Source organism: Miscanthus floridulus, chromosome 13 (genome assembly GCF_019320115.1).
Source record: "Miscanthus floridulus cultivar M001 chromosome 13, ASM1932011v1, whole genome shotgun sequence".
In the NCBI taxonomy this organism is placed as follows: Eukaryota; Viridiplantae; Streptophyta; class Magnoliopsida; order Poales; family Poaceae; genus Miscanthus; species Miscanthus floridulus.
The window spans coordinates 88169802-88197605 of NC_089592.1; the positions used below are offsets into that span (position 1 = coordinate 88169802).

Consider the following 27804-nt stretch of genomic DNA (forward strand, 5'->3'; position numbering starts at 1 on the left):
GCGGTGCATGACTCTAAAGCCCTCCGGGCTATAAAGCTGGAGTCAAAACTGTAGGAAGCTGAATCCCTGTCGCCTGAGTACTGCCTCAAGTATGATGTTGGTTTGCTGCTGAGCTGCCTGCTGCTGCTGTTGAGTAGTGAGAAGCTATCGCTGGAACTTGTCCTGATGAGCCTGTAGTGCTGCGGTAGCTGCAGCCTGCTCTTGTGCCTGTTGTGCCTAATCCTCCCGCATCCTCTCAAGTATAGCAAGCAGTGTCGGGTCAGTCTGTGGCGGCTGTGGTGGAGCTAAGCTAGAGCCGCCAGCCTTGTGGTCATGCTCGCGCGGAGGCATGTGAGGAATAGGCCGGTAGTCCTCATCCAAACTATCAGACAGAAAGTCATCATCTGAAGAGGTGTCGTCCTCGGGCTGTGCCTCGGTCTGTGCAAGCTCTGCCTCTGCAATGGCCCTAATAGCCTCATCCTGCTCCTCAGTCTCGGGTATGACATGTCTCTATCGAGATGATCTAGCTACCCTCTGTTGCCGGCCCTGAATCAACTGACGAGTGTTGTAGTGAGGAAACTCAGTCATTGTGTAGGTCAGCTCTGCCTGTATCGGAGGAGGAATCTGTGTAACTGCCTGAGAGATAAGAAAGAAAATCCAGTGAGCATATGGCAGCTATCGGTGACCCTTGAAACCTTCTGCTATGGTGTCCTCCATCTCTGAAATAATGATATCCCAGATGTCAAATGCAGTCTGTGAGACTAGATGGGACACCAACCAAAGCTGTATATGCGTCAGTCCCTCTCTGAAGCCCTCCCTCAGGAGAAGAGTCTTCCTCATGACTACGTCCAAAAGACGAGCTGTAGGTGTGAGGTCACGAGGACGACGGCTGGAACCCTCCCCAAATGGCTCACAAAAGCAAGCCCTGACTATCTCTGTCGGAGGAACCTCTCCATCATGAGGGTGTCTCGGTGGCTCTATCAGGCCATAGCAGATCTCGTGAATCCGTGTGTCTAAAGCTGGGATCCTGAGGATCTCTCTAGCATGGGAGCTCTGAAGTCTAAAATCACGTCTAGTAAAAGCAAAATGGATAAACTGATGTCCTAGTTCGACCCAAAGTGAAGCATAGAACTCTCTGACCCAAGACTCAACGTACCATCCAGTCCGCCCTAGAAGGTCTGATAGACCGGGTAAGAAGGTGAGATGGGGTCGGATCTGCTCTCCACCAGCTGCGACAATATCCATCAGAGAACAGACACGCTGGATCCTGAATCGGATACCACTACGGACGTAAGCGGTGTAGAAATCATGCTGAAGCACCGTGAAGAAGCGCTCTGGAGCCCTCTCATCCCACCGAGGTGGAAACCAAGTAGGAAAGTCAACAAACCTCAGCTGCTGCACCTGTCGAGCTATAGCCTCGTGAAGGTCTAAGTGAACCACTGGCCTCTCCCGTCTGGGTGGTGGTCGACACCCCCGACGCTGCTCGTCGGGCCTAGGAGGAACCTGAGAGCGAGAGCGCGTGGACCGACGAATTGGAGGTGACTGAGTGGCCTCTGAGTGCTCTCTGTGCTGCTATGGCTGCTCCTCTGTTTGCTCCACTGTCTGCTGCTCGGGCTATGTCTCTGTAGAATCCTCTGTCTCTGCTGTGCCCAACTCGCGGTCACGGAGTGAAAACCGACGACCTCCAATCATGACAGTGCTAGGAGGACTGCCAAGACTGGTCTCCAGAGTCTCAAGAGCTGCTCTCTGAGGTGGAGTCAACCACTCTAAAATGCAGAGACTGCCTGTACTACCACCAGCCTCTGCTCTCTCAGCTGCTGCTGCCACTGCTCGGGCCATCTCGGCGTCTCTATCACTAAGCGTCCGCTTTCTCTTGGAACTAATTTTCTTCACAGACTTGCCCTTTGAGCCTCTAGGCGGAGGAGGGGGCCTCTTATCTCTCGGACCTCCACCGGCATTCTTGCACCTCATAGCTGGCACTGAACGATCAACTACCAAGGAGAATCAACTGCCAAGGTGAATCAACCGCCAAGAAAACCAATTGGCACAGAAAAACTCCCCCTGACTCAACATGAGACACTGACACTCAGTGAGGCTTGGCCTCAAACCATACTCGTGAGCTTGGCCCCGAGTTCAGCTATCACTTCCAACCACTGCCACAACAAGCTACGACTCGCTGCACGATAGATAGATGGAATATATATATAAGCAATGTATCACTAGAGATAAGCATTTCCTATTAGAAGCAAAGAAATTTGAGATAAGAAAATGATCGAGGGGCTTTGCTACCTGTCGAGAACCTATGAAAAGATAAGGAACAGAGCACGTCATAGATGGTGAAGAACATGGCAACGCAGCGTGGGGCACGGTGGTGCGCATAGGTGAGGATGACTCGGCTACGCGAAGGAAAACGATGGTGCTAGAGGTGAGGTTGTGACGGCAGCAGTGCTAGGGCAGGGGAGGTCATGACTGCGGTGGCACTAGGGCAAGGGAGGCCGCGACTGCGGTGACACTAGGGCAAGTGAGGTCACGGCGGCTGTGGCAGCACGGCATGGTGGCGGCGATGCAGGCATGGCGCGGGCGCGGCGTGGTGGTGCGGTGGCGGTGCAGGCACGGCGCGGTGGCGCGGTGGCACGGGCGAGGCTGCGGTGGCGCGGGCGAGGCTGCAGTGGCGCGGTGGCGCAGGCGAGGCTGCATGGTGTGGTGGCATGGGCGAGGGCGGCGTGGTGGCTAGGGTAAGAAGAGCGTGGCTACGGCGGCGTATGGATGGAAAGAGGAAAAAAACAGAATGATGGTTTTAAAACGCGGTGCGCTTCTCGATCTGCGACCAGACACGGCAGGTCAAGCGACCGGACGCGGTAGGTCAAGTGACCGGACGCTGGAACAGTGTGTCCGGTGCCTATCCAGAGAGCTCCAGAACGCGAAAAACACTATCGGACGCGTCCGGTGCTCCTTGACTGGACATTGGGCCAGGTCCGGTGCAACCGTGACGTTGAGCTGAGACGACCGGACGCATCATTCTAAAATGACTAGACGCATGGGAGTTACTATTCAAGCGTCCGGTGTGCTCTCTGTATTTTCCTACAGCGACCGGACGCTGAAACTGTGCGTCCAGTGCAGCGTCCGGTGCACCTCTGAGTGCATTTTTCTCCTCCATTCTTCGTGGCACCTTTTCCCAACCAAGTTCTAACTCAAATAAGACCCAAATAACACCAATTGGAACTGGTATAAGTGACCTCTCTCAAACCCTCAAGTTTTTTCAAATAATTTGCCATAGGCTTAACTAATTTTGATGAAAATAAGCGATAAAATGGGGCAAGGAGCATCATGTGGCCACACAATAGAGTTTGTGATCCTTTGGAAGCGTCAAATGCTCTCTCTACTTGTGGACGAACACAGTGGATGCTCAAAACTTAAAAGAAAAGAAAATGACAAAGCAACAAACAAGCATATGCAAAGCAATACTTGAAAGTAAATCTAGTTGCTTGTCAAGTTTGATCCAAGGTTAAGCTTTTTCACACGCTTTAAGGCGGTTATCTTAACCATGTTAGACAAGCCCTAAATGCATTACAAAAATTATCCATGTTTTATATTACAATGCAATGCTAGGGACAACACAAGCTTAATTTTTAGAGAAATTGCTTAGATCAAGAACATTAAGCTCGTTCCTCAACTTACAAAACAGTGCTTCATCTAAAGGTTTTGTGAAAATATCTGCCAATTGATCTTCCGTCCTTACTCCCTCTAAAGATATATCTCCTTTTGCAACATGATCTCTAAGGAAGTGATGACAGATATCTATGTGCTTGGTGCGAGAGTGTTGAACCGAGTTGTTAGCAAGTTTTACGACACTCTCATTGTCACACAATAAAGGTACCTTTTCTAGAACTACACCAAAGTCTAGAATGGTTTGCTTCATGTAAAGGATTTGTGCACAACAAGCTCCTGCGGCGATGTACTCCACCTCGGCGGTGGACAAAGCAACACTGTTTTGCTTCTTTGAGGACCAAGACACTAGAGATCTACCAAGCATATGGCACCATCCGGATGTGCTTTTTCTATCAATTTTGCAACCGGCATAATACGAATCGGAATAGCCAACTAGTTGAAATCTAGCACCTTTGGGATACCAAAGACCAATGCTTAGTGTGTGCTTAAGGTACCTAAGGATCCTTTTAACGGTAGCTATGTGACCCTCCTTAGGGTTAGCTTGGAATCTAGCACACATACACATACTAAACATGATGTCGGGCCTAGATGCGGTTGTTGATGTTTCACCACCGATAGCCTGCCACGGAGGTACCCGGGGCAGTATGTTCAGGCTTCGGCGTATGCTGAACTCGATGGTTAACGCAAGAGACAGCTGATTTATCCTAGTTTAGGCCCTCGATCATAGATCGAGTAATAACCTTACGTCCAGTCGGCCTTAGGCCTTTGCGTTGGATTGATTATTATCTCCCTTCCTGACAGGAGCCCTGTCCTCCTTTATATAGTCAGGAGGCCAGAGTCCTAGTCGGTTTACAATGAGATTTCCTAGTAGGATTACTTAATAGTTCCACTACTAAGATTTACATGGGAAGAATCCTAGTTGAACTAGATCTTCTCTCTCCCTTGCGGGGTATCCTGTGGGTCCCGTATCAACAAGCCCCCGAGCACTTCATGGTTGAGCTCTGAAAGTCTCGCTCTGCCCCTTCAAGTCTTGTTGAGTAGGAACAAGATGTCATCTGAGTGCTTTCTGGAGTGAAACCTTGTAGCGCTTCTTAGGATCTTTGAGTGGTGAGTGCTTTTCTGAAGAAAAAATACATCCATCTGGTTGTAGCCCCCGAGCCTCTTGCTATTTGGAACAAGGAGCTGGAGGATCTTGTCTTGAAGTTGTTCTGATTGTTCGTTGAAGTTTTATCAAAAAGAACTCGAATATGGCTCGTTCCGGGTTCTTTTTGTCGTAATGTCTTGAAATGGTCTGCGTTGAGGAAGTCTTTTGGTGACGTGCGCTTTTTCGAAGAAAAAGTGCACTCACTGAGTGTAGCCCCCGAGCCTCTTGCTATTTGGAACAAAAAGTTGGAGGGTCTTGATCCTTTATGTTGTTTGAAAATTTGTGTTCTGAAGTAGTCCCCAAGACTTGGATTATGTCATCGTCCGAGTAGTTTCGCGGCATCTTTCCGAAGTGGCCTTTTAGTCTTGGATTAAACCATCATCCGAGTAGTTTCGCGGCATGCAGCCTCCGAGCTTATGTCCGGGTTCCTTTTGGGTGAAATTACACTCAGTCACTCACTGAGTGTAGCCCCCCAGCCTCGTGCTTTTGGGTCTATCCCGTAGCTCCGCGCTTTTTCCGAGTTCTTCTCTTTAGAAAAGAAGTCGGATGAAGAGTCTTGATGTATCGTCGTCGTTGTAGTCTTGAGTTTCTTGTATTCTTGGTCCTTTGTCTTTGGTTCCGAGCCTCCGGGAGTAGTTGAAATGAAAAACCGGGTTCCCTAGCTTAGTGTTGATTAAGCTATGGTGCTGGCCGAGCCTCCGAGCGTATATCCGTGTTGTTTTGTTCAAGAAGAACTCGGATGTGAGGTCTTGGCATATTTTTTGATGGTCTGCTATTGTCAGATGTAGTTGTATGGTGGTGGTTGAGTGTAAATGCCTTTTGTTCACAGGTTGTACTGTGCTGGTATATTCTTCCAAATATGCCCGTCTTCGAGTACTTCTTCCTCTCGCCTAAGTCATCTATTATTGAGTCCTGTCTTTTCACTATGTCCTTTGTTAGGCTTATTTCATTGGTACTCCTAGTCCATGTGCGCCGATCCTTTGGTCTATAAATACTGTCCCGGAGTGCTTGTTTTCGTCCATTGGACATTCTGTTGAAACCTTGGTGGTCATGAACATGGTAGTTTGTGAAGTAGAGCAGCCCCCGGGCATATTTTGTAGTTCCTGTGTGTCTTGTCATAGCTGGAGGAAGTCTTGTGATAGGGATTAGAGGTAGGCTAATCCCGCGACAGCATTGTGCCAGGATGTACGTGGTGGTAGTTGGAGGAAGTCTTGTGATGTGGGCTTCGTTCCTTCATCCGGCAGTTCTGGGTTGATCCTCGTCGCCTGTCTTGAGACCGTTCGGTGCAGATCAACACCATATCCAGCATCACATCGGTCTTGGGTAGACAGATGCCCGCCGGCCTTCTCTGCTTCATGTTGCCCTGCCGTGCTGCCGATTTCCGCCTTGGATGCACTGCGTCCGTCCTTTGAAGAAAACAGTGTAGCTGATGGCGGTCTGTCCTTCCGAGTAGCAATTTGGGACACGTAGTTGTTCCAGAGCCTAGTCGTGTCCGTGTTCCTCTTTGCTACTTTGCTTTTCGTGGTGCCGAGTTCGTTGGGTCTTGTAAGATTTGTAATCTTCTATTTTTGAAGTCGCTTGTAATGTAACGAATCTTGTCTTCTGAGTTGTCTTTGACTTTTCTGTTGTGATCCCTGTCGTTCGTGAGACTACCGAGTTCTTTCTTACATAACCGGGTTCTTTTGTTCCTCGTGAGGTAACCCTTTCTTTCTTCTTTCTTTCTTCTTGGTTTGACGGGTTGTTCTTGTATCAATCTAATAACCCTGCCATGGCATTGGACGGATAAGTCTGAAATTTGCCCGTTGGTTTGTACCGTTGTGTGGATTCGTGCCCTCCGTCGTTTTAGCTGCATCGGTAAATGGACCGTTGTGTTCCCACATTGTGTTTTAACGGGCCTTGTGGGCCGTTTGTATCACTAAAAATCTATTTAAAGACCTTTTATCTTCCTTTCCCTTGCTGCCTAGCTCTTGCCTTTAAACCCTAGCTCTCAGAAATCCGCCGCCATCATTGTCGCCATCACCCGAGCACCGTCATCCTAGCTTCATCTTCCTTAGTGCCTTTTTTGCTTCCGCCAGTTCATGGGAAAGAAGAAAACCGCAAGCAAGTCTCAGGCGACCTTCGTGGACGAGGAGTCATCCCTCTCTTTGATTGAAAACCAGGAGTTCGTGGCCATCAGGGCGGCTCAGAAGGTTTGGCCGGCTCCAACAACAAGCGAAGACCAGCTGCGTGAGCTCGTTAGCGACGGCTTGATCCAAAGCAAAGTCATCGCTGAATGGAGAGTTCCGGGGAGCATCGGGTTCTGGCTCTGGGTCCTGGTGAGATTGTCCTTTTTGTTTCCTTTGTCCGCGCTGGACTTTGTCTTCCTGCTTCCGCCTTCCTTCATCAGTTTCTTGGTTATTTCGGGGTTAGTCTGAACCATCTAACCCCCAATGCCGTTCTCCATCTTTCTGTTTTTGTTCACCTTTGTGAAGCCTTCCTTGGGATCCCTCCTTCTCTATCTCTTTTTCGCTTTTTCTTTCGTCTGAAACCTCAACCCCGCCGTGAAGAAACCAGCGCCCTCGGCGGTTGCGGGATTCAGTTTCGCCAGGGTCTCAAAATTAAGTTTTTTGATTATGACCTGGTCAATTCTGTCAAAGATTGGCGTGCCGAGTGGTTCTACGCTGCCAATTTGATCCCTTTCCTTGTCGTCCACCCCGGATCTGGTCCTGTGGTGAATGACCGATGGGACAAGAAGCTTGAGTCACCTGCTGAGATTCAAGCGATCCAGCCACTCCTTGATAGGATTAGCATGCTGAAACAGCAGGGTTTGACCGGCTTTGGTATTGTTTCAAGCTTCCTTCATCGCCGGGTTCAGCCTTTGAAGGAGCGGGAGCATCTCGGCTTTGAGTATTCTGGGGCCGAGGATCCTTCACGCATGGTCCCAGCTCTTGAGCTGACCGGTGAGGAGGTACTCGAGCATCTCCAGAAGATGCTGAAAGGAGTGAGCGTCATTCCTCCTGCCGTCTCTGAGTTCTCGGCCATCAACCCGCCTCTAGCTGTGAGTTGTCTATCTTTTTGTTTGAGTACTTTATATACTTTTGCTGCATCCGTTCTTGCTTAGCTTTTCTTTGTCTTGGTTGTTTTATTCTTTTCCACAGGAGCTTGGGCGAAACTTTGTCGATCCGATCCCCCTTGATGTTCTTCCTGCCGTGGCGGAGACTGGGGATCGTTTAGCTGGAACCTCTGCAATTAGTAAGTCCCAAACCTCTACAGCCCTTCCTGGGGTTTCTTCCGGATTTGTTGATGTATATGAAGAATATGTTCCTCGTCTAGTCCCTCGCGGCCCTCGCAGTGTCCCGAAGAGGGGGCGAACGGATGGGTCTTCATCTGGCCTGCCTGTCTCCAAGAAGCCTCGCAAACCAAGTACTCCCTCAGGTACTCCAGTCGTTGCTAGCATGCTCTTAGGTGAGCACATTTAATACTCTTTGTTCCTTTATTTTCATGTCTCTCTCTTGATCCAAGTACTTTTATTCTCTTTTCAGCAGGTGCTCTGGTTTCCTTGGCTGAGGAAGAAGAGGATGATGAAGTCCCCCTCGTCATGCGGCGGTGAGTTGTTTTTCATATTCTTATTGTATTGAATTTCTCTTCTTCGTCTTGACTTTTAGTTTTGAACTTTTTGAAGTAATCGGAGGTCGGGTGTGAGTTCTTCCGAGGCTCCCGCGCCAACTTCTCCTGAAGCTCCAGTGTCGAGTTCTTTGGTTGCCTCTGCCCCGAGCTCTACTGCTCCTCCGGTGCGGAGTTCTTCCATGGCTCCAGCCCCGGCTTCTTCCGCGGCTCCGTTGTCGGCTATCCCGCGCCCATCGCCAGGTGGCGGGGACGTCTTCGCCGTCGTGGTTCCCCCTGCGAGGCCTTCTCTTGGCTTTGCGAAGAAGAAAGTGGTTGGGTGAGTAGATTCTAGCTTTATCTTTTTGGCTTTTATCTTCCTTCCTCTGGTTCTTAATGGTGCTTCCTTTTATCATTTTTCAGTGTTTCGTCTTCTCTCATTTCTTCATCGACTTCTTCTCTGCCTCCCGCTGTGCCAACGAGTTCTGAGCCTCAGGACTCACAACATTTTGTTGATGAAGTCGCCACGGGGGCTTCAGAGCTACCTGGCGGAGTTGCGGACTTGGCCGCTCCGGAGGTGACTGTGGCCGTCGCGCCGGGTCCTTCTAAGGGTTTGGCTCCGGCTTCCCTGGAGGTTGCTTTGGTCGTTCCTTCTTCGCCCCAGCCGGCCTCTCCTTCCCCTTCTCTTGCTTCCGGCGGCCCCTCTTTTTCCGGTGACGTGGTGCAACAGTTCGATGCCACTCATCGGTTATTGGAGCTTACCGCAGCCTGGGGGAGCTTGTCGACCCTCGTGACTTCTTTTGGTGAAAAGCTCCAGGTAGGTTTTATTGCCACTCCTCTTTTGCATGCTTGTTTTTCTTCTGTTCTTACGCCTTGTTTCTCTTTGCTCAGTCTTTCTCTCGTGATCATTCTGGCTTCTTTTTCTCATCTGAAAATGAGAGGAAGTTGTCTTCGGAGGTGGATGCTCTGAAAGCCGATCTTGACCTCCTCCGGGCTGAGTTGGAGACAGAGCGTCAAATGTACCAAAAGGAGGAGAAGACCCTTCGCGCCCGGGTAGTGGAGACGGAGAAGCAGAGAGATGCTGCGGTGGAGTCTGCGAAGAATGAATGCAAAGGTGCCACGGGTTCGGCCTGTTTCTTTTTGTATTTTGACTTCTTTTTCCGCTGACTTGTTCTTGGGTGTCTTGTCTAGCTCTCCGAGTTGAGAAGCAGAAGCTCTCGGAGAGTATCGATGAAATGAAGGCCCTTGTCTGTTCTAGTCATAATAAAGCTGAGGAGGTAATTACTCATGCTGAGGAAGAACTCGCCCTTGCTAGGCTGATTAGGTGCGGAGCTGACAGAGATCTTGTGCAGGCCCAAAAAACTATTGAAGGCTTGTCCGGGAAGCTGGCGACGGCTACTAAAAATTGGAATGTTTTGTGGAAATCTTTTCACTCAGTAGTCGATGTCCTCTGGACTCCAGCGGATGACGGGCAATCTTGGGCGCAGTTCATTCCCCGGATTCCGACTCATTTCCAAGAGTTCGCGAAGAAGTGTGCCCAAGTATGTACCAAGAATGTGCTGGCCCAGGTCCGGGTCCTTGCTCCAGAGGCGCCTCTGTCCAAGATAGCAGAGGAAGCTGAAAGCCAAGAATACCTTGACGCCGTTGAGAGGATGGAGCCCGAGGTCGAAGGTCTAGCCAGTAGGGTTGTAGACAGTCTAAATATTGACATCTCCCTTTCTGATGATAACTCCAGACTTGATTGAGCATCCCCTTGTAATATTACACTCCCCTTTAAATGAAGATTCTTTATTTTTGTTGATGTATTCTTTGCCTGGGTGCGGTTGAAGTTACTTGACTTGCTGAGTACTTTGTCCTGTTCCTGTCTCCGCTCCGCAAAACAACTCTGTGTGTTATCCTGACGAGACCCCTTGATTTGTCGATTACTTTTCTTTTCTTCCTCTTTTGTGATCCGTCGAGTGCTTTGTCCGTGCTATGACTTGTTAGATGTAGATCTTTGCGTTGACAACCTTTTGCCTGCGCTATGTAAAACGACTTGGTATAGAATGTTGCCTTGACAAACTTCGGCATCCGAGTGCTTTCTTGAGTGGCACTTGTGCTTTTCTGAGGAAAAAGTATTCCTATCTGGATGTAGCCCCCGAGCCTCTTGCTTTTCGGAACGAAGTGCTGGAGGGTCTTTTGAAGTTAAATTTCGGTCGACTGGTTTTGGGTGTTAGCTTTTAGCTACCCTCATCAGCGGGCTCAAGCGTCTTTTCAGCTATTTTGCTCTCGGCCGGGATGCTCAGGCATGTTTTCAGCCATTTTGCTTTTTGTTTCGGGTGTTAGCTTTTAGCTACCCTCATCGGCGGGCTCAAGCGTCTTTTCAGCTATTTTGCTCTCGGCCGGGATGCTCAGGCATGTTTTTAGCCATTTTGCTTTTTGTTTTGGGTGTTAGCTTTTAGCTACCCTCATCGGCGGGCTCAAGTGTCTTTTCAGCTATTTTGCTCTCGGCCGGAATGCTCAGGCATGTTTTCAGCCATTTTGCTTTTTGTTTCGGGTGTTAGCTTTTAGCTACCCTCATCGGCGGGCTCAAGCGTCTTTTTAGCTATTTTGCTCTCGGCCGGAATGCTCAGGCATGTTTTCAGCCATTTTGCTTTTTGTTTCGGGTGTTAGCTTTTAGCTACCCTCATCGGCGGGCTCAAGCGTCTTTTCAGCTATTTTGCTCTCGGCCAGAATGCTCAGGCATGTTTTCAGCCATTTTACTTTTTGTTTCGGGTGTTAGCTTTTAGCTACCCTCATCGGTGGGCTCAAGCGTCTTTTCAGCTATTTTGCTCTCGGCCGGAATGCTCAGGCATGTTTTTAGCCATTTTGCTTTTTGTTTCGTGAAAACAACTCGTTGAAAGTCATGACAAGACATGCTGTGGATGAATGTCATCTTTATTGATCATGAGTATAAACTACTACATATGTTGTTGAAGAGTATTGCTTTTCATCGATTGTGAACGTTGGTCCCTTGTGGCTTGCATATCTATTTTTTCTTGAGTTGTTTTTACGCGTAGAATCTTCTTAGCTGGCTGATGTGCCATGTATTGCTGACTTCTTTTCCATCTTCGGTTATTAACTTGTATGTGCCTGGTCCGGTGACTTTTGTGACAATGAACGGACCTTCCCATGGACTGAGTAGCTTATGTCGTCCGTCAGTCTTCTGTATCCTTCTTAGTACTAAGTCTCCGACTTGTAGTGATCGGGGTTGGGTACTTTTGTTGTAATGCCGTCTTAAACCTTGTAGGTATCTGGCTGATTGGAGGGTAGCATTTACTCTGATTTCTTCTGAGCTGTCGAGTTCTAATCTTCTTGTGTGTTCTGCTTCTCCTTCATCGTATTGCTCTATCTTTGGGGATGTCCAGATCAAGTCGGCGGGCAGTATGGCCTCTGACCCATAAACTAGGAAGAAGGGTGAGTAGCCTGTTGCTCTGCTTATTTGAGTTCGTAGTCCCCATACTACTTTCGGTAATTCTTCAATCCATTTGGACCCATAGTCCACTAGTTCTTCGTATAATCTTGGCTTTAATCCGGCTAGTATGAGTCCATTAGCCCTTTCTACTTGTCCGTTGGCCTCTGGATGTGCAACAGACGCATAGTCTATACTGAAACCACAGTCTTGTGCCCAGCTCTTGAATTCTATAGCTGTGAAGGGGGAGCCTAGATCTGTGATGATTCGATTGGGCATGCCGAAGCGGTGCATAATGTCTTGGATGAACTCGACTGCTTTGGTTGTGCTGTACTTCGCGAGTGGTTTGTATTCAATCCACTTGGTGAATTTGTTGATTGCTACGAAGATGTACTCGAAGCCGCCTTTTGCTTTCTTCAGGGGTCCCACTTGATCCAGCCCCCAGCAGGAAAAGGGCCAAGCGGGTGGGATGCAGATAAGATTGTGAGCTGGTACATGGGCTTGTCTTGCAAACATTTGGCAACCTTTGCATTTTCTGACAAGTTCTTCTGCGTCTTTCAAAGCGGTTGGCCAGTAGAATCCGGTGCGAAATGCTTTGCCAACTAGTGTCCTTGAAGCGGCATGATTTCCACAGCAACCTGAGTGTATTTCATCTAGGATCTCTTTGCCTTCTTCAAATGAGACACATTTTAGGAGTACTCCTGATGATGCTGCTCTTCTGTAAAGTTTATCTCCTACTAGAACGTAGTTTTTGCTTCTGTGAACAACTTGGGTGGCCTCTGCTTTATCTGCTGGCAGTTTATTTTCTTTGATATAGTCGATGAAAACTTGGCTCCATGAAGTGTTGATTACCAAGATCTGAACGCCTTTAGCCTGAATTTCATGTGTTGTTTCATCGGGTTGTTTGATAGAGGGAACTGATGGCTCTTCTATGAATACGCCGGGTGGAACCTTTGCTCTGTCTGATCCGAGCTTGGCAAGGACATCTGCTGCCATGTTGGAATCACGTAGGACGTGTAAAATTTCTAATCCTTGGAAGTGTTTTTCAAGTTTCCATATTTCAGCACAATAAGCACCCATGTTTTCTTTGGTGCAATCCCAATCTTTGTTGACTTGGTTGATGACTACTGCTGAATCGCCGTATACGAGTAATCTTTTTATTCCGAGGGTAATCGCCACTCATAGCCCGTGGATGAGGGCTTCATATTCTGCTTCATTATTTGTAGCTTGCCATAATATCTGAAGGACGTACTTGAGTTGTTTTCCTTCTGGAGAAATGAGGAGAACGCCTGCACCGGCCCCGCCTAGTTTGAGTGATCCGTCAAAGTACATCTTCCAGTGGTCAAGGATTGTATCTGATAAAGGCTGTTGAATCTCTGTCCATTCGGCCACGAAATCGGCGAGGGCTTGAGATTTGATTGCTTTCCGTGGGGTAAAATTGATGTCAAGAGCTCCAATTTCAACTGCCCACTTGGATATGCGCCCCGTGGCATCTTTATTGTGTAGGATGTCTCTGAGTGGAAAATCTGTCACCACGGTGATCTTGTGGCTTTTGAAATAGTGGCGAAGCTCTCGTGAGGTAATGAGTAGAGCGTAGAGTAGTTTTTGTACATGCGGGTACCGGATTTTGGATTCTGACAGTACTTCGCTGATGTAGTATACGGGACGTTGCACTTTATACACGCGCCCTTGTTCTTCTCTTTCTATGACTATTGCTGTGCTGATTACGGTAGGAGTTGTCGCAATATATAGCATCATATCTTCATCTTTCTTTGGAGGTGTCAGGATAGGCGACGAAGTGAGGTATTCTTTAAGTTTTTTGAAAGCTTCATCGGCCTCTATTGTCCACTCAAACTTGTCTGTCTTCTTTAGTAGTTTAAAGAAAGGTAACCCCTTTTCGCCGAGTCTTGATATGAAGCGGTTGAGGGCCGCCATGCATCCTGTTAGTTTCTGCACATCTTTGACACTTCTAGGTGGGCCCATTTCTGTTATAGCTCGAATTTGCTTGGTGCTGGCTTCGATCCCTCGCTGACTGACCAAAAATCCGAGTAGTTGTCTTGAGGGAACTCCAAATACACATTTATTTGGGTTCAATTTCCATCTCCATTTCTTCAAGTTTTTGAAGGTTTGCTTTAAATCTTCAATTAGAGTGTCTGGGTTCTTTGTTTTCACCACCACATCGTCCACGTATGCCTCCACATTTTCACCAATTTGATTCCCAAGGCAAGTCTGGATAGCTCTTTGGTACGTGGCGCTAGCGTTCTTTAGTCCAAACGACATGGTCTTGTAGCAGTAGGCACCAAACGGGGTGATGAAAGATGTCTTGCTCTGGTCTTCTTCTTTTAGTGCGATCTGGTGATATCCTGAATAGCAATCGAGAAAAGATAATAGCGCAGATCCTGCTGTCGAGTCAACTATCTGGTCAATGCGTGGTAGCCCGAACGGATCTTTTGGGCAATGTTTGTTGAGATCTGTGTAATCGACGCACATACGCCACTTGTCCGTGTTTTTCTTCTGCACAAGGACCGGGTTTGCTAGCCAATCTGGATGAAGGATCTCCTTGATGAATCTGGCTGCCATCAGTCTTGTTATTTCCTTTTTAATTGCTGCCTTCTTGTCGGGTGAGAATCGTCGTAGCCGTTGCTTTACAGGCTTGGAGCTTTCGTTAACATCAATTCTGTGCTCAGCCAACTCCCTTGGGACTCCTGGCATGTCGGCCGGCTTCCAAGCGAAGATATCTTTGTTGTCCCGAAGAAAGTTGGTGAGCACGAGTTCCTATTTTACCGAGAGGTGAGCACTGATGGTTGCTGTCTTGGAGGTATCGCCTGTGCCTAAGTCGATTTGCTTGACGTTGGCTTCTTTTGGTGGTGCGATGATGCTGGGCTTTTTAGCCGGTATTTCTAATTCTTCTTGGTTTGTCTCTGCAGCGATTGCGGCTATTTCTTTTCTTCCATTGTTGGCTTGCGCTTTAGCTGCAATTTGGATTGCCTGAACGTCGCAGTCAAAAGCGCGCTTCAAATCGCTTCGAAGAGAAAGGATACCGTTGGGACCTGGCATCTTAAGCAGTAAGTACGGATAATGTGGTATTGCCATGAATTTGGCCAGTGCTGGACGTCCGAGGATTGCATGATATGACGAATCGAAGTCGGCGACTTCAAATTTGATAAACTCTGTTCGGTAGTTTGAAGGAGTTCCAAAGGTAACAGGTAAAGTAATTTGTCCGAGTGGCATGGCTGCTTTGCCGGGTACTATTCTGTAAAAAGGCGTGCTTGTTGGCGTAATCATCCCGGTGAGTTGTAGTCCCATTTTCCTTAGAGTTTCTGAAAAGATGATGTTGAGTCCAGCTCCTCCATCGATTAGTACTTTGGTGACGGTCATACCAGCAATAGTCGGATCTAGAACCAGTGGATAATGGCCTACGTTTCCCACGCTAGTCCATTGGTCTTCTCTAGTAAATTGGATAGGATACTGTGACCAATTGAGGTATCTTGGTGTAGCCGGTTCTACTGTCATAATGGTCCGCAGTGCTAGTTTTTCTTGATGTTTGCTTCTGCAATCCGGAGCCCCTGAGAAAACCACTACTACCGTTCCCCTGGGTTTTTGGAATCCTTTGTCCTCGTGGTTGTCTTCTTCTCTTTTCTGATTGTCCTCTTTGGTGTTTTCCTTACTATCTTTTCTTGTATATCGATCATTGAAAGTATAGCAATTTCCGATGGTGTGCCTCCCACTAGGGTGCAATGGGCAACGTATGTTTTCAATGTCATCATATCTTCTGGGTTTGGGAAACTTCTTTGATTTGTCGTCCATTGCCACAGTATTGTCTGGTCTACGTTTTCTTTCTTGATGTCTGCTATTTCGGTGATTTTGCTTGTCCGAGTTGTCCTGGTTGCTTCTGTCCGGGAACCTCTCTCGTGTTTTTTCTTCTGCAGTAATCATCTTTTCTACTGTACGTCTGAATTCTTCATTGTTTCTCGGATTTTCTTTGCAGAAGTCTTGAAATTGCCACCTAGCCATGATTCCGTGAGAGAAAGCTTCAATTACTTCTCATTCGGTTATGTCATGTACTTGAGCTCGTAGTTCGCCGAATCGTCGATAGTAATTTCTAAGACTTTCACCTCCCTTTTGCTTGAGTCCTTTTAGTTCTGCATGAGTGATTGGGTGTGTAATGATTCCTGCGAAATTCTCACAAAAAGCTCTTTGCAAATCCTCCCAATTTCTGATAGATCCTGGGTTCAGTTTGTCGAACCATTGGAGGGGCATGGCCTCCAGTGCCATGGGAAAGAAAAGGGTTTTGATATCGTCGTCTCCTCCAGCTAGTTCAATTGATTGTGAATATATTCTGAGCCATTGCCTTGGTTCAGTTTTGCCATCATACTTGGAGTGGTTAGACGATTTGAATTTGTGAGGTAATCGTACCAATGCAAGCCTGTTCGCGAAACAGGGGAACCTGTCATGTGCCTTGGTTTCTTTAAACTCAGATTCGGCACCTTCTTCTGGCCAACTATTGTTCTGATGGGAACAATCTTGCGAGGTTGTCTGGGTAGGTACCCTGCTCCTAGTCTTCCTTAGTTGTTCAAATCGGTGGCCTTGATTATGTTCCTTCCTACTTCCTCCGTCATGGCTTCCACCCGGCCCAAGTCTTTCGAAAGCGGATTTCCTTTGATTTTGATCTTCTTGCCGGTGGGTTGTTGATCTGGCGGGTAGTCTTGATCGAGCTTTCTCTTCATGCGTTCTCGGGATCGTCGATCGGAGCAAGTCCTGGAGTTGTTCATACTTCTCACCAGGATGTGAAGTTGCTCCGAGTTCTTCTAATGCTTCTCGAATCTTATCGTAAGGCGTATTTGCCGTGCGTCTTCCTTCAACTTCTCGTTGCGATTTTCTTTTGTCGTACTCAGCCAATTCTGACTCATATCTGATCCAAGCTTCCCTGCGCTACCTAGCATGGTGTTGGCGCCCTTGCTTTAACTTGTTTTTTCTTTCTCTAGCTTGTTTCTGACTATCGGTTTCTCCATCGTAGCCCTAGGCAAAGGGTGATATGTTGGATTCTGATTCATCTGATGATCTGACATCGGGCACTTCCAGGGGATTTAATGGTGACCGTGGACATCGAACCATGAGCACTTCTCGTGCGTGAGTCGTTCTGTTATTGGCGTTAGTTTTCATGCTGTCGGAGTCGCTGATAACTTTAGTAGATGCCTCGGTGTCGTAGATCGAGTCTCCTTCTTGGTAAGGTAGAATGGCTGTTGTTGTTGTTCCGACTAGTTGGGTTCCGCTACCCTCAGGAACAGAACCCGGCTAGTGGATGATACAGTCCTGCGATGTTATCGTTAGCACGAGACCCTCCTGAGCTCCTGTCAGTGGTATCCCGAATCTAGGATTGAAAGATCTTTCGAACTGTCCCTGATAGGATTTTGCCATGTTGTCGAGCCCAAATGGAAAAGAACTCGACTCCTTGAGAAAGCTCTAGGGGTAATCCGAGTTGTTTTGGGTTGTGCTCTGGAACCTTGCCAAAAAAGAACTCGGTTTCTTGAAAGCACTCGGATAAAACTTCGCCTTGGAGCTTGAATTCGAATCAGATACGAGTGGTCGTGAAATCTGATTTGAATCGGATACTATGAGCTGCGCGAATCTTCTGGTGAGCTGATCCGTTGCAGTTGTTGAAATAGGAACTTCTTTAAGATGATCTGGATCTTCGAGGAGATGGCTTTGAAGCTTGCCGTTGTTGTCTGCCTCGCAGATCCATGAGCCGAAGATGAAAGTTGATCCCATCGGGAAGATTATGTTGTCGAGGTCCATTGAGCTCTTGGATGCAAAGTCGCCGAAAGCCCCTACCTGGCGCGCTAGCTGTCGATGTTTCACCACCGATAGCCTGCCACGGGGGTACCCGGGGCAGTATGTTCGGGCTTCAGCATATGCTGAACTCGATGGTTAACGCAAGAGACAGCCAATTTATTCTGGTTCAGGCCCTCGATCGTAGATCGAGTAATAACCTTACGTCCAGTCGGCCTTAGGCCTTTGCGTTGGATTGATTATTATCTCCCTTCCTGACAGGAGCCCTGTCCTCCTTTATATAGTCAGGAGGCCAGAGTCCTAGTCGGTTTACAATGAGATTTCCTAGTAGGATTACTTAATAGTTCCACTACTAAGATTTACATGGGAAGAATCCTAGTTGAACTAGATCTTCTCTCTCCCTTGCGGGGTATCCTATGGGTCCCGTATCGACAGCGGTTAAGTATAACAAGCTACCAATCATGGAATGGTAGAAGGTTTGATCAATCGGGTTATCTCCCTCATCTAGGTCGAAATGTCCATTTGATGGCATTGGTGTCTTGATTGGCTTACATTCATCCATGTTGAACCTCTTGAGAAGATCCTTTGTGTACTTCTCTTGAGAGATGAAAATCCCTTCTCTCATTTGTTTGACTTGAAAACCAAGAAAGAATATAAGCTCTCCAATCATAGACATCTCGAACTCCTTCGACATCAATTCACCAAACTCTTTGTAATAGTCTTCATTTGTTGAGCCAAATATGATGTCATCAACATATACTTGACAAATGAAGATTTCTCCATTGAACTTCTTGGTGAATAGTGTGGTGTCGACCTTCCCAATGGTGAAGCCCTTCTCAATGAGGAAATCTCGAAGGCGTTCATACCAAGCTCTTAGGGCTTGCTTTAACCCATATAGCGTCTTGAACAACCTATAGACATGGTTAGGATATCTAGGGTCTTCAAACCCGGGAGGTTGATCAACATAGACTAGTTCATTTATGAAACCATTTAGAAAAGTACTTTTCACATCCATTTGATATAATTTCATTTCATGATGTGATGCATATGAAAGGAGGATACGAATGGCTTCAAGTCTTGCAACCGGTGAAAAGGTCTCTCCAAAATCCAAGCCTTCAGCTTGAGAGAACCCCTTTGCCACTAGTCTTGCCTTGTTCCTCACAACAATGCCTTGGTCATCTTGCTTGTTGCAGAACACCCACTTTGTTCCAATGACTCTTGCACCTTTAGGTCGCTCTTCAAGTGTCCATACTTTATTTCGGGTGAAGTTGTTCAATTCTTCATGCATGGCATTTATCCAATCCGGATCTTGAAGAGCTTCTTCTACATTAGTAGGTTCAAAGCAAGAAACAAAAGAGTGATGTTCAATAAATGAAACAAGTTTTTGAGAGCGAGTCATTACACCCCTTGTGGGACTCCCTATGATGAGATCTTGTGGATGTGCGTGAAGTAGTGGAGAGTTTCTTCTATCAACAACTTGGGGAGGAGGTTGTGGAGCATCAACGTCTTGAGCTTGTACCACCATTTGATCATGAGAGATGTATGTATCTTCATTTGCTTTTCTCACATCTTTATCATTATCTTGGGGTACATTCGATGAAGAAGGTGGATTGATCACTTGAACCTCATCTTCATCATCTTTGGGCTTGATGTCTCCAACCGGAATGTTCTTCATGGCCTCCCTCAAGGGTTCATCACCTACATCATCAAGATTCTCATGTGCTCATTGGGAGCCGTTAGATTCATCAAATTCCACATCATATGTTTCTTCAACCAAACCGGTGGCATGGTTGAATACTTGATATGCTTTGGACTTTGATGAGTAACCAACAAGAAAGCCAATATCACAACGTCTTTAAAACTTCCCTAGGTGTTGCCACTTCTTGTAGATGTAGCATTTGCAACCAAACACCCAGAAGAATGAGACATCCAACTTCTTCCCATTGAGCAACTCATAAGGGGTCTTGCCAAGAAACTTTTGAAGAAAGAGACGGTTGGATGCATAGCATGCGGTGTTAATAGCCTCCGCCCACAAATCTTCACTTGTATTGTACTCATCAAGCATAGTTCTTGCAAGGGTGATCAATGTCCGGTTATTTCTCTCTACTACACCATTTTGTTGTGGAGTGTAAGTTGTGGAGACTTCATGCTTGATTCCAACTTCATCACAATAAAGCTTAATGTTTGTGTTGTCAAATTCCTTCCCATTGTCACTTATTATCTTTTTAATCTTCACATCAAACTCATTTTGTGCTCTCTTGGCAAACTTCTTAAATAATGCGGCCACTTCGGTCTTGTCATGAAGAAAGAATGTCCTAGTGTATCTTGAGTAGTCATTAACAATCACAAGACAATAGAGGTTGCCTCCCAAACTCTTGTAAGTTGTAGGTCCAAATAAGTCTATGTGGAGAAGTTATAGCACTCTTGTTGTTGACATGTACGCTTTGGTTGGATGAGTGTTGGCAACTTGCTTGCTGGCTTGACATGCACTACAAAGCTTATCCTTCTCAAACTTCACGTCCTTCAAGCCTCTCACCAAATTATTCTTCATTAGCTTCTTGAGTGAGCTCATCCCAACATGTGCAAGTCTTCTATGCCATAGCCACCCAAGTGATGTTTTGATGAATAGACATGTGTTCAAATTAGCATCATCGGAGGTGAAGTCCACTAGATATAAATTGTTGTATCTAAAACCTTGGAATATCACTTGATCATCTTCCTTCTTTGACACAACAACATCTTTTTCAGTGAATAAGCATTGAAAGCCAAGATCACACAATTGCCCAACGGATAGCAAATTGAAACTCAAGGAAGCAACATATAGCACATTTGAAATGGAGTGATCATTTGATATTGCCACTTTGCCCAATCCTTTTACTTTGCCCTTTGAGTTGTCACCAAATGTAATCCTTTCTTGATCATCTACATTCTCATCAAGTGAGGTGAACATACGAGGATCACCGATCATATGTTGAGTGCAACCACTATCAATAACCCAATGGCTTCCACCGGTCTTATAGTTCACCTACACACATAAGAGATCAAGCTTGATTTTTAGGGACCCAAACATGATGAGGGCCCTTAACCTTCTCAACTAGTGACTTAGCAACCCAAATTTTCTTAGGCCTATTCTTGTTGGGTGGACCTAAGAACAAGACTTTCATCTTTCCACTAGAATCCTTTCTAAGCATGTAGTGAGCATTGAAAGCAAAAGGTCTAGCATGCTTGGGCAAGGGTTGAGGTGGTGGAGTTTCACATTCATGGGCAAAGTGACCTTCTTGTCCACACTCAAAGCATCTCTTTAGCTTGGGCTTTGGCTTGTTTTGATGTTGTTGTTTAGCCTTCATCTTCTTCTCTTGATTTGCCAAGTATCCAATACCACTCTTGTCCATCTTCATCATGGTGTTCATGAGTAATTCACTTTGAAGGTTATGGCCTCTTGTGAACTTGTGCAATCCGGTGGAGAGATGCTCCTTCTCTTTCTTGAGTTGCTTGATTTCTTCATTGAGCTTCTCATTCTCATTCTTGAGCTTGACATAGTCATCATATTGATTTGCCACCACAACTTGCTTGCCTTTGCTACTAGAACCTTGCTCAATGCTCTCATCAATCAAATCATCACATGATGTGGCTATATCAATCTTAACAATGTTGTTAGTAGCATCATGTGGTTCAATGGATAAAAGCTCATGTGAAAGCACAAGGTTTTCATGGTTAATTTTGAGATTGGTATACTCATCTTTTAGCAAGTTGTGTCTAGTTTTGAGCTCTTTATGTATTCCCTCAAGTTTATCATGTTTTTCTTTAAGCTCTTTTAGAGAGGTTTTGAGCTCCTTGAGAGTGGATAACACAACTTTGTTCTCATCTCTAAGCTCAACACTAACTTTTTTGGCTATGTCATATTTAGTTAAGAGTGTGTCATTTTCAAGATTGAGCTTTTCATTTTTATCTCTTGTTTTCATGATGATTTTAGAATACTTGTTTAGCAATTTGACAAGTTCATCATAGGTGGGTGCTTCAAATTTATCTTCACTATCACTATCATCACCACTTTCATTACCACTACTCTCATCCTCACTTTGTACCTTCCGGTCACCTTTACCCATGAGGCATAGGTGTGTAGAGGATGATGGCGATGATGGTGGTGTAGATGGTGAAGACCCAATCACAATGGCGGCCACCTTCTCTTTTTCATCATCACTATCTTCACCGGATGAGCCACTTGATGTATCAAGATCCGTGAGCCAATCACCAACAATGTATGCTTTGCCATTTTTCTTCTTGTGGTATTCTTTCTTCTTGCCATCTCTCTTCTTGTATGGCTTGTTCTTCTTCTTGTACTTGTCATCCTCATCACTTGAGTCATCTTTGTTGTCCTTGTACTTCTTTTTGTACTTGTCTTTTTTGGGCTTAGGACATTGATGAGCTAGATGACCAAGATCACCACAATTGTAGCAATCCATTTCGGAGATGGGCTTCCTCTTGCTACTAGTGAAGAACATCTTCTTCTTTGAGTCAAACTTGACTCCATTCTTGTTTAGCCTCTTCATCATCTTGGTGGTCTTCTTCACCATGAGAGCAATGTTTGAGTCATCATCATCACTTGAGCTTGCAAGAATGACTTCATTGACTATTGCTTTTCCTTTCTTCTCTTGGCTACCCTTGAATGCCAAATCTTTCTTTTTGCCAGAGGAAGAGCCATCTTGAGGAGTGATGTGCATGTACATTTCATGAGCATTGATCTTTCCCAATATTTGAGTTGGAGTAGAGGTGGAAAGATCTCCTTGGTGAAGCACGGTGACAATATGCTCATACTTGTCAATGGGGAGGACACCCAAGATTCTTCTCACAACATCGGATGGTTGAATTTGTGTAAGTCCAAGCCCATTGACCTCCTCTACAAGCACATTCAATCGAGAATACATTTTATTAGCATTCTCATTAGTAAGCATCTCAAATGCATTAAGCTTTTTCATTACAAGATGATAGCGTTCCTCAGGCTCACTCTTGATTCCCTCATGGAGCGTACAAATGTCCGTCCAAAGATCATGGGCGTCCTTGTGGTTCCGCACACGATTGAACACATCCTTGCAAATGCCTCTAAAAAGGGTGTTTTGGCTTTTGCATTCCACTTCTCATGGTTGGTATCATCAACGGTGAGGTTTGTGTCATCCTGAGGTTTTGGGTAGCCTTGTGTGGTGGCTCTAAGCACTCCAACATCTATAGCCTCTAGCTACGCCTCCATACGAATTTTCCAATAAGGAAAGTCATCTCCATCGAACATGGGAGGTGGTCCATCCCCATGAGATATCTTGCTCTAGGCGGTTAAGCCTAATTAAAGAGCACTAGGCTCCGATACCAATTGAAAGGATCAAGATGCCCAAGAGGGGGGTGAATTGGGCTTCTCTAAAATTCTTTCGATAATTTAACCCGTACACTTAGCCAATTTCACCCCTATGTGCCTAGAAGTGTTTCTAGATAATCTATCGGATAAAAAGTTTAGCACCCTAGGTTCCAATCCTACTCTAGCATGATAATTCTATGAATGTAAAGACAAATATGAATTGCATAAAAGTAAATGCTCAAAGTAAAGAGAGGGAAAGGGACACGGTGATGTTTTGTCGAGGTATCGGAGAGTCGCCACTCCCCACTAGTCCTCGTTGGAGCACCCGTGCAAGGGTATAGCTCCCCCTTGATCCGCGCAAGGACCAAGTGCTCTCTACGGGCTAATTCTTTGATGCTCCGTCGCGGTGAATCGCCCACAACCGCTCACAACTTGAGTTGGGTCATCCACAAGCTCCGCCGAATGATCACCAAGCTCCCAATCACCACCAAACCGTCTAGGTGATGGCGATCACCAAGAGTAACAAGCACTAACTCTCACTTGACCATGGAAAGCCTAATGAGTAAGATGGATGCACACTTGCTACTCCTTTTCACTAATGAGGGCTAACTCTTTGGATTCTCAAATCTCAAATCACCTCACTAGGCTCTTGCACTTCCTTGCACTCTCAAGGTGTTTCTAAGCTGAACAAATGAGCAAGAGTACTGAGTTGGACGAGTTGGAGAAGTATAAATACTCCCCACACAAGTCACTAGCCATTAGGAACAAAAAGAGCTCACTGCGTACTGACCGGACGCATGTTAATGTTGCACCAGACGCGTCCAGTGCAGCGTCCGGTCGCCCAATGGCTACTGTACGAAACAACGTTCCAGCAGTGATCGGACGCATCGCGTGTCCGATCGGTATGCACCGGACGCGTCCGATCGAGCAAAACCCTCTCTGGAACCTCTCTGGACTGTCACCGAACGCACAGACGCATGCGTCTGGTGCAGCGTCCGATGCTGCGTCAGATCGTCGCGACGCTTCTCTGTATTGACCGGACGCATGAACAGTTGCACCTGCGCGTCCGGTGCACTTTTCTCTCAGTGTCCGATCGCTTTCACTGTGCGGACTTGAACTGACCGGACGCATCGGCCAGCGTCCGGTGCAGCGTCCGATCGATCTAAATGGCCTAAAACTTCGTTGAATCGTGAACTTTCCAAAACGAAGTTTGTTCCATTTGATCCTCGGACTATCTCTGATCTACCTAGTGCTAAGTTTGACAAGTGTGCACCACACCTAAAACACTAGACTCACCTAGGTCAAGCTACTAGTTTGTACCCCCCTTAATAGTACGGTCAAAGGAAAAAACAAAGTCTTAAACTACTCTAAGTGCCTCTCAACACCAAACGACACTTAGAACTAGTTCGTCCTTAACCTTGTAGTCTATCCTTTGAAAATCGAAACGAATTCCATCAAGGGGCGTGTAAATCATTATAGCCCAAACAATCGCCGTTATTGTGACCTAACTCAACTTGTTTCTGCAAAACACACGTTAGTCACAATAATCTTCCGTTGTCATTAATCACCGAAACCACTAGGGGCCTAGATGCCTTCAAGCACTTACCCCACCTTTCGCATTCCAGGGTTTTTGGGAAACCACCCCGCCATTTACGCCTCTCCAGATTCTTCGACATAGCATGGTGGGCCGTTACCTGGGCTTTCGCGCAACTACAGCATGTATTGCTGCTATTTGTTACTGCTCACCGAATATTCGCTGACTTCTCCGCCATCTGTTACGGTTCAGTAATTTTCACTGTACAGCCGTTACTCTAGAATTTTCTCCACGATTTATTTTCTCCAAGATTTCCACTTGTGGCTCGGGGATTGCGTCATCAATACAACTTGGTTCCTTACCACAGTGTGGAAAATTTTCCGTTGACCGTTGTTTCTGACCCTGGCACCACGTGACTACGTCACCTACTGTCAGGCTCGGGGACTAAGTGGGCACACTTCACCTCGCGGTGAATGTGCTTTTCTCATCTCGGAGTTACGCCCAGAGACTGGTTGCCTGCTCGGCTGGTTTTCTGCTTTTCTACTACTTTGGACCCTGGCACCACGTGACTACGTTAACTACTGTCAGGCTCAGGTACCAAGTGGGCACACTTCACCTCGCGGTGAGTGTGTTTGCTTTAATCTGGAAGGCTCCGTGCCTCCTGAAGTTGAAGACGACTATCTCCCTTTCTCGTGGTCGGACTCTAAGTGGGCACACTTGGTCCACTGCGGGGTAATTTTTGATTTTGAACTTGAGCTTCTTACATCCTTATGGCAAGCCTTACTTGGGATGCGCTGCTCGGCGACAGTTTGTAACTGCTCGGCGATGGTTCGCAACTGCTCGGCGAGGGTTCACAACTGCTCGGCAACTCATCACGGTGGTCGGACCATGAGTCTGACTGCTCGGCTTTGTTCACACCTGCTCGGACAAGTTCAAGATGACCTTGCACAACGGATACAAGGCACTCGGGGACTAGCTGTGGGGGGTACGACCCCGGATACCCACGGTAGACCACATGGGCTACGCTCCCAGGGGCGGCCCAACCCACAAGACGAAGCCTTGCGGGGCACGATGCCGCTCGGCGTGTCCCGCAAGACACCGGGAAGATATCCTGAAGATACTATAAGATCTGTTAGGATACGTATGATCCCATGATTCATGCAATCTGTTATTGCTTTCCGGTTATCTCCTAGATCTAACCGACTTGTAACCCTACCCCCGGACTATATAAGGCGGGTAGGGGACCCCCTCAAAACACATGCAATATCATACGATAGCTAATACAAACCAACAGACCACAGGAGTAGGGTATTACGTCGTGCCGATGGCCCGAACCTGTCTAACTCTTGTGTCTCTATTGCCTTCTTGTTCTTGGTCTCGCGCATCCCTCCGATCAATCTACCATCGTAGGGATCCCCTCGGTGGACTGCCGAGCATATTTAGTCGACAATACGTGTTATGTTCGTGTAGTACATGTGTGATTTTTTTCTTATTCTATGAGATGTTATGTGGTGTTTTAGTCATGATATTATTTTGTGAGAATAGAATACATTTTTCTTGGCTTAAATAGTATGATGTATTTCATAATAAAAAATCCATAAGTATCACAAACCACCTATATGTTGTAGTGGTGTGAGTAGTATATTCCCCCATCCTAGAAAAAGCGTTGTTCTACGATTCGAAAGTTGTCCCAAAGAAAGAGTTGTTCTAGCCTCTACAGCCTATCGCGTCGCCCCTGCTCCCTCCTCGATCTGCTTGCTCCCACCTCGTCCTCTCCACACCAGCCGCCACGGCGAGGTCACACCACCCGAACAGAGGTCGCACCCTGCTGGCTCCTCTTCTCCTCCATCAGATGGAGGCCGGCGCCCAGGCCACTCTTCTCCTCTACCGGCATGGAGGGCGCGTCGTCCTTCTCCTCTCCTCCACCAGCGCGGAGGCCGCGTTCGCCGTCCCCTTTCTCCTCCACGATGCCTCCGACGACCGCCATCGCCGGACGATCCGCCGTCGGCCCTTCTGCTCCCCCCCCCCCCCGTAGATCTGCTGCCCTGGCTCCTCTTCTCCTCCATCGCCAGATCCACTGGCGGCCCTTCCGCTCCGCCCCTCCCTTGCAAGTCCGCTGCCCTGGCTCCTTTTCTCCTCCACCGGCGTCCGCCATCGCCGGATCCGCCGTCGACCCCTCTGCTTCGCCCCCTCCCGCGCAGATCCGCCGCCTTGGATCCTCTTCTCCTCCACCGGTGCGGAAGCCCGTGCTCGGGCCACTCTTCTTTTCCACCGGCACAGAGACACGCTGCCCTTCTCTTCTCCTAAACCGATGTAGAGGCCGCGTCCGTTGTCTCCTTCTCCTCCACGATTTCGGTGACGCAAGCGTCGGGCTCGGTGACGGGAACGAGGAAGAGAGAGGAGACAACATGTAGGGACGTGCAGGTCTTTTAACTTTCGCATTGGTTTGTGTGCCGACTCCCATAACAACTATATTTTTAGGATGGACGGAGTAGTTAAAATCAATAGGTCTCACGTTTGAGCCCTCTCGTGCACTACTTTTGATTATTATTATTATTTCTCTTTTCTCTGTATTCATGTGCTTTTCTCCTCTCATTCACGTGGCACGAGCGGGAAGGGCGAGGCGAGCGGGAAGCCACGATGGGATGGACGCGAGCGGACCCGCTGGCCTAATAAGCAATCTCAAATAGGCCCACTTCCACAGGTTACACGCGACGCGAAAATAAATCTGGGTGGTCGGCGCGGACCGGCTGGCCGGGTGGTCCGCGGTGGACTCGCTGCCACCCTGGTCGGACCCTATATCACCGCACAACTAGCCGCGGCACCTGTCGCAATCCGCGCCAGCACGCTTCGGTGCGTGAGTCGAGCGGCAGCGTGGCTCTGCGTCCTGCAACGGCATGATCAATCAGGATCCGCGGCAAACTTCGTCGACCTCGACCCCAAACTCTGGGCCTCGCTGTCGGCACTACGCATGGACCCAGCTGACAAGATCCAGGGCAAATAAACAAGACGCAGAAGCATATGCATGGCCGAGCAAGCCAGCCAATCAATGACTACGTCATGGCCGGGTGGCAAATAACCAAGCGCGATCTAGAGCACCCATGCATGCAAGATGATGCAAGCAAGCCATCCATTGAGAAAATCAGACGTACATGTTACCATCCATACGGCGTGCACGTACCCAGGCGGCGATCAAGCGATGATTTAACTCCAAGACGGCACCGCGAGCCTATTTAGAGCTAAAGCTCCAAATAGATAGTCTAAAATTAGTTCTGAACTTTAGCTCACCTCGCGTTAGAGCTTTAGACCTCAAAAATGATCTAAAATGCTCT

General features: G+C 47.3%; 1 protein-coding gene across 1 annotated transcript; it reads right to left on the reverse strand.

Annotated features, from left to right (window-relative positions):
• Window positions 1-216: 216 nt before the first annotated feature.
• On the reverse strand, window positions 217-26459 carry LOC136500266 (uncharacterized). Its single transcript, XM_066495622.1, has 5 exons — window positions 26297-26459; window positions 20869-22491; window positions 675-698; window positions 511-611; window positions 217-459 (listed from the first exon to the last, which is right to left on the reverse strand). The coding sequence occupies exons 1-5, from the start codon at window positions 26457-26459 to the stop codon at window positions 217-219; spliced, it is 2154 nt and encodes a 717-aa protein (XP_066351719.1).
• Window positions 26460-27804: the final 1345 nt, after the last annotated feature.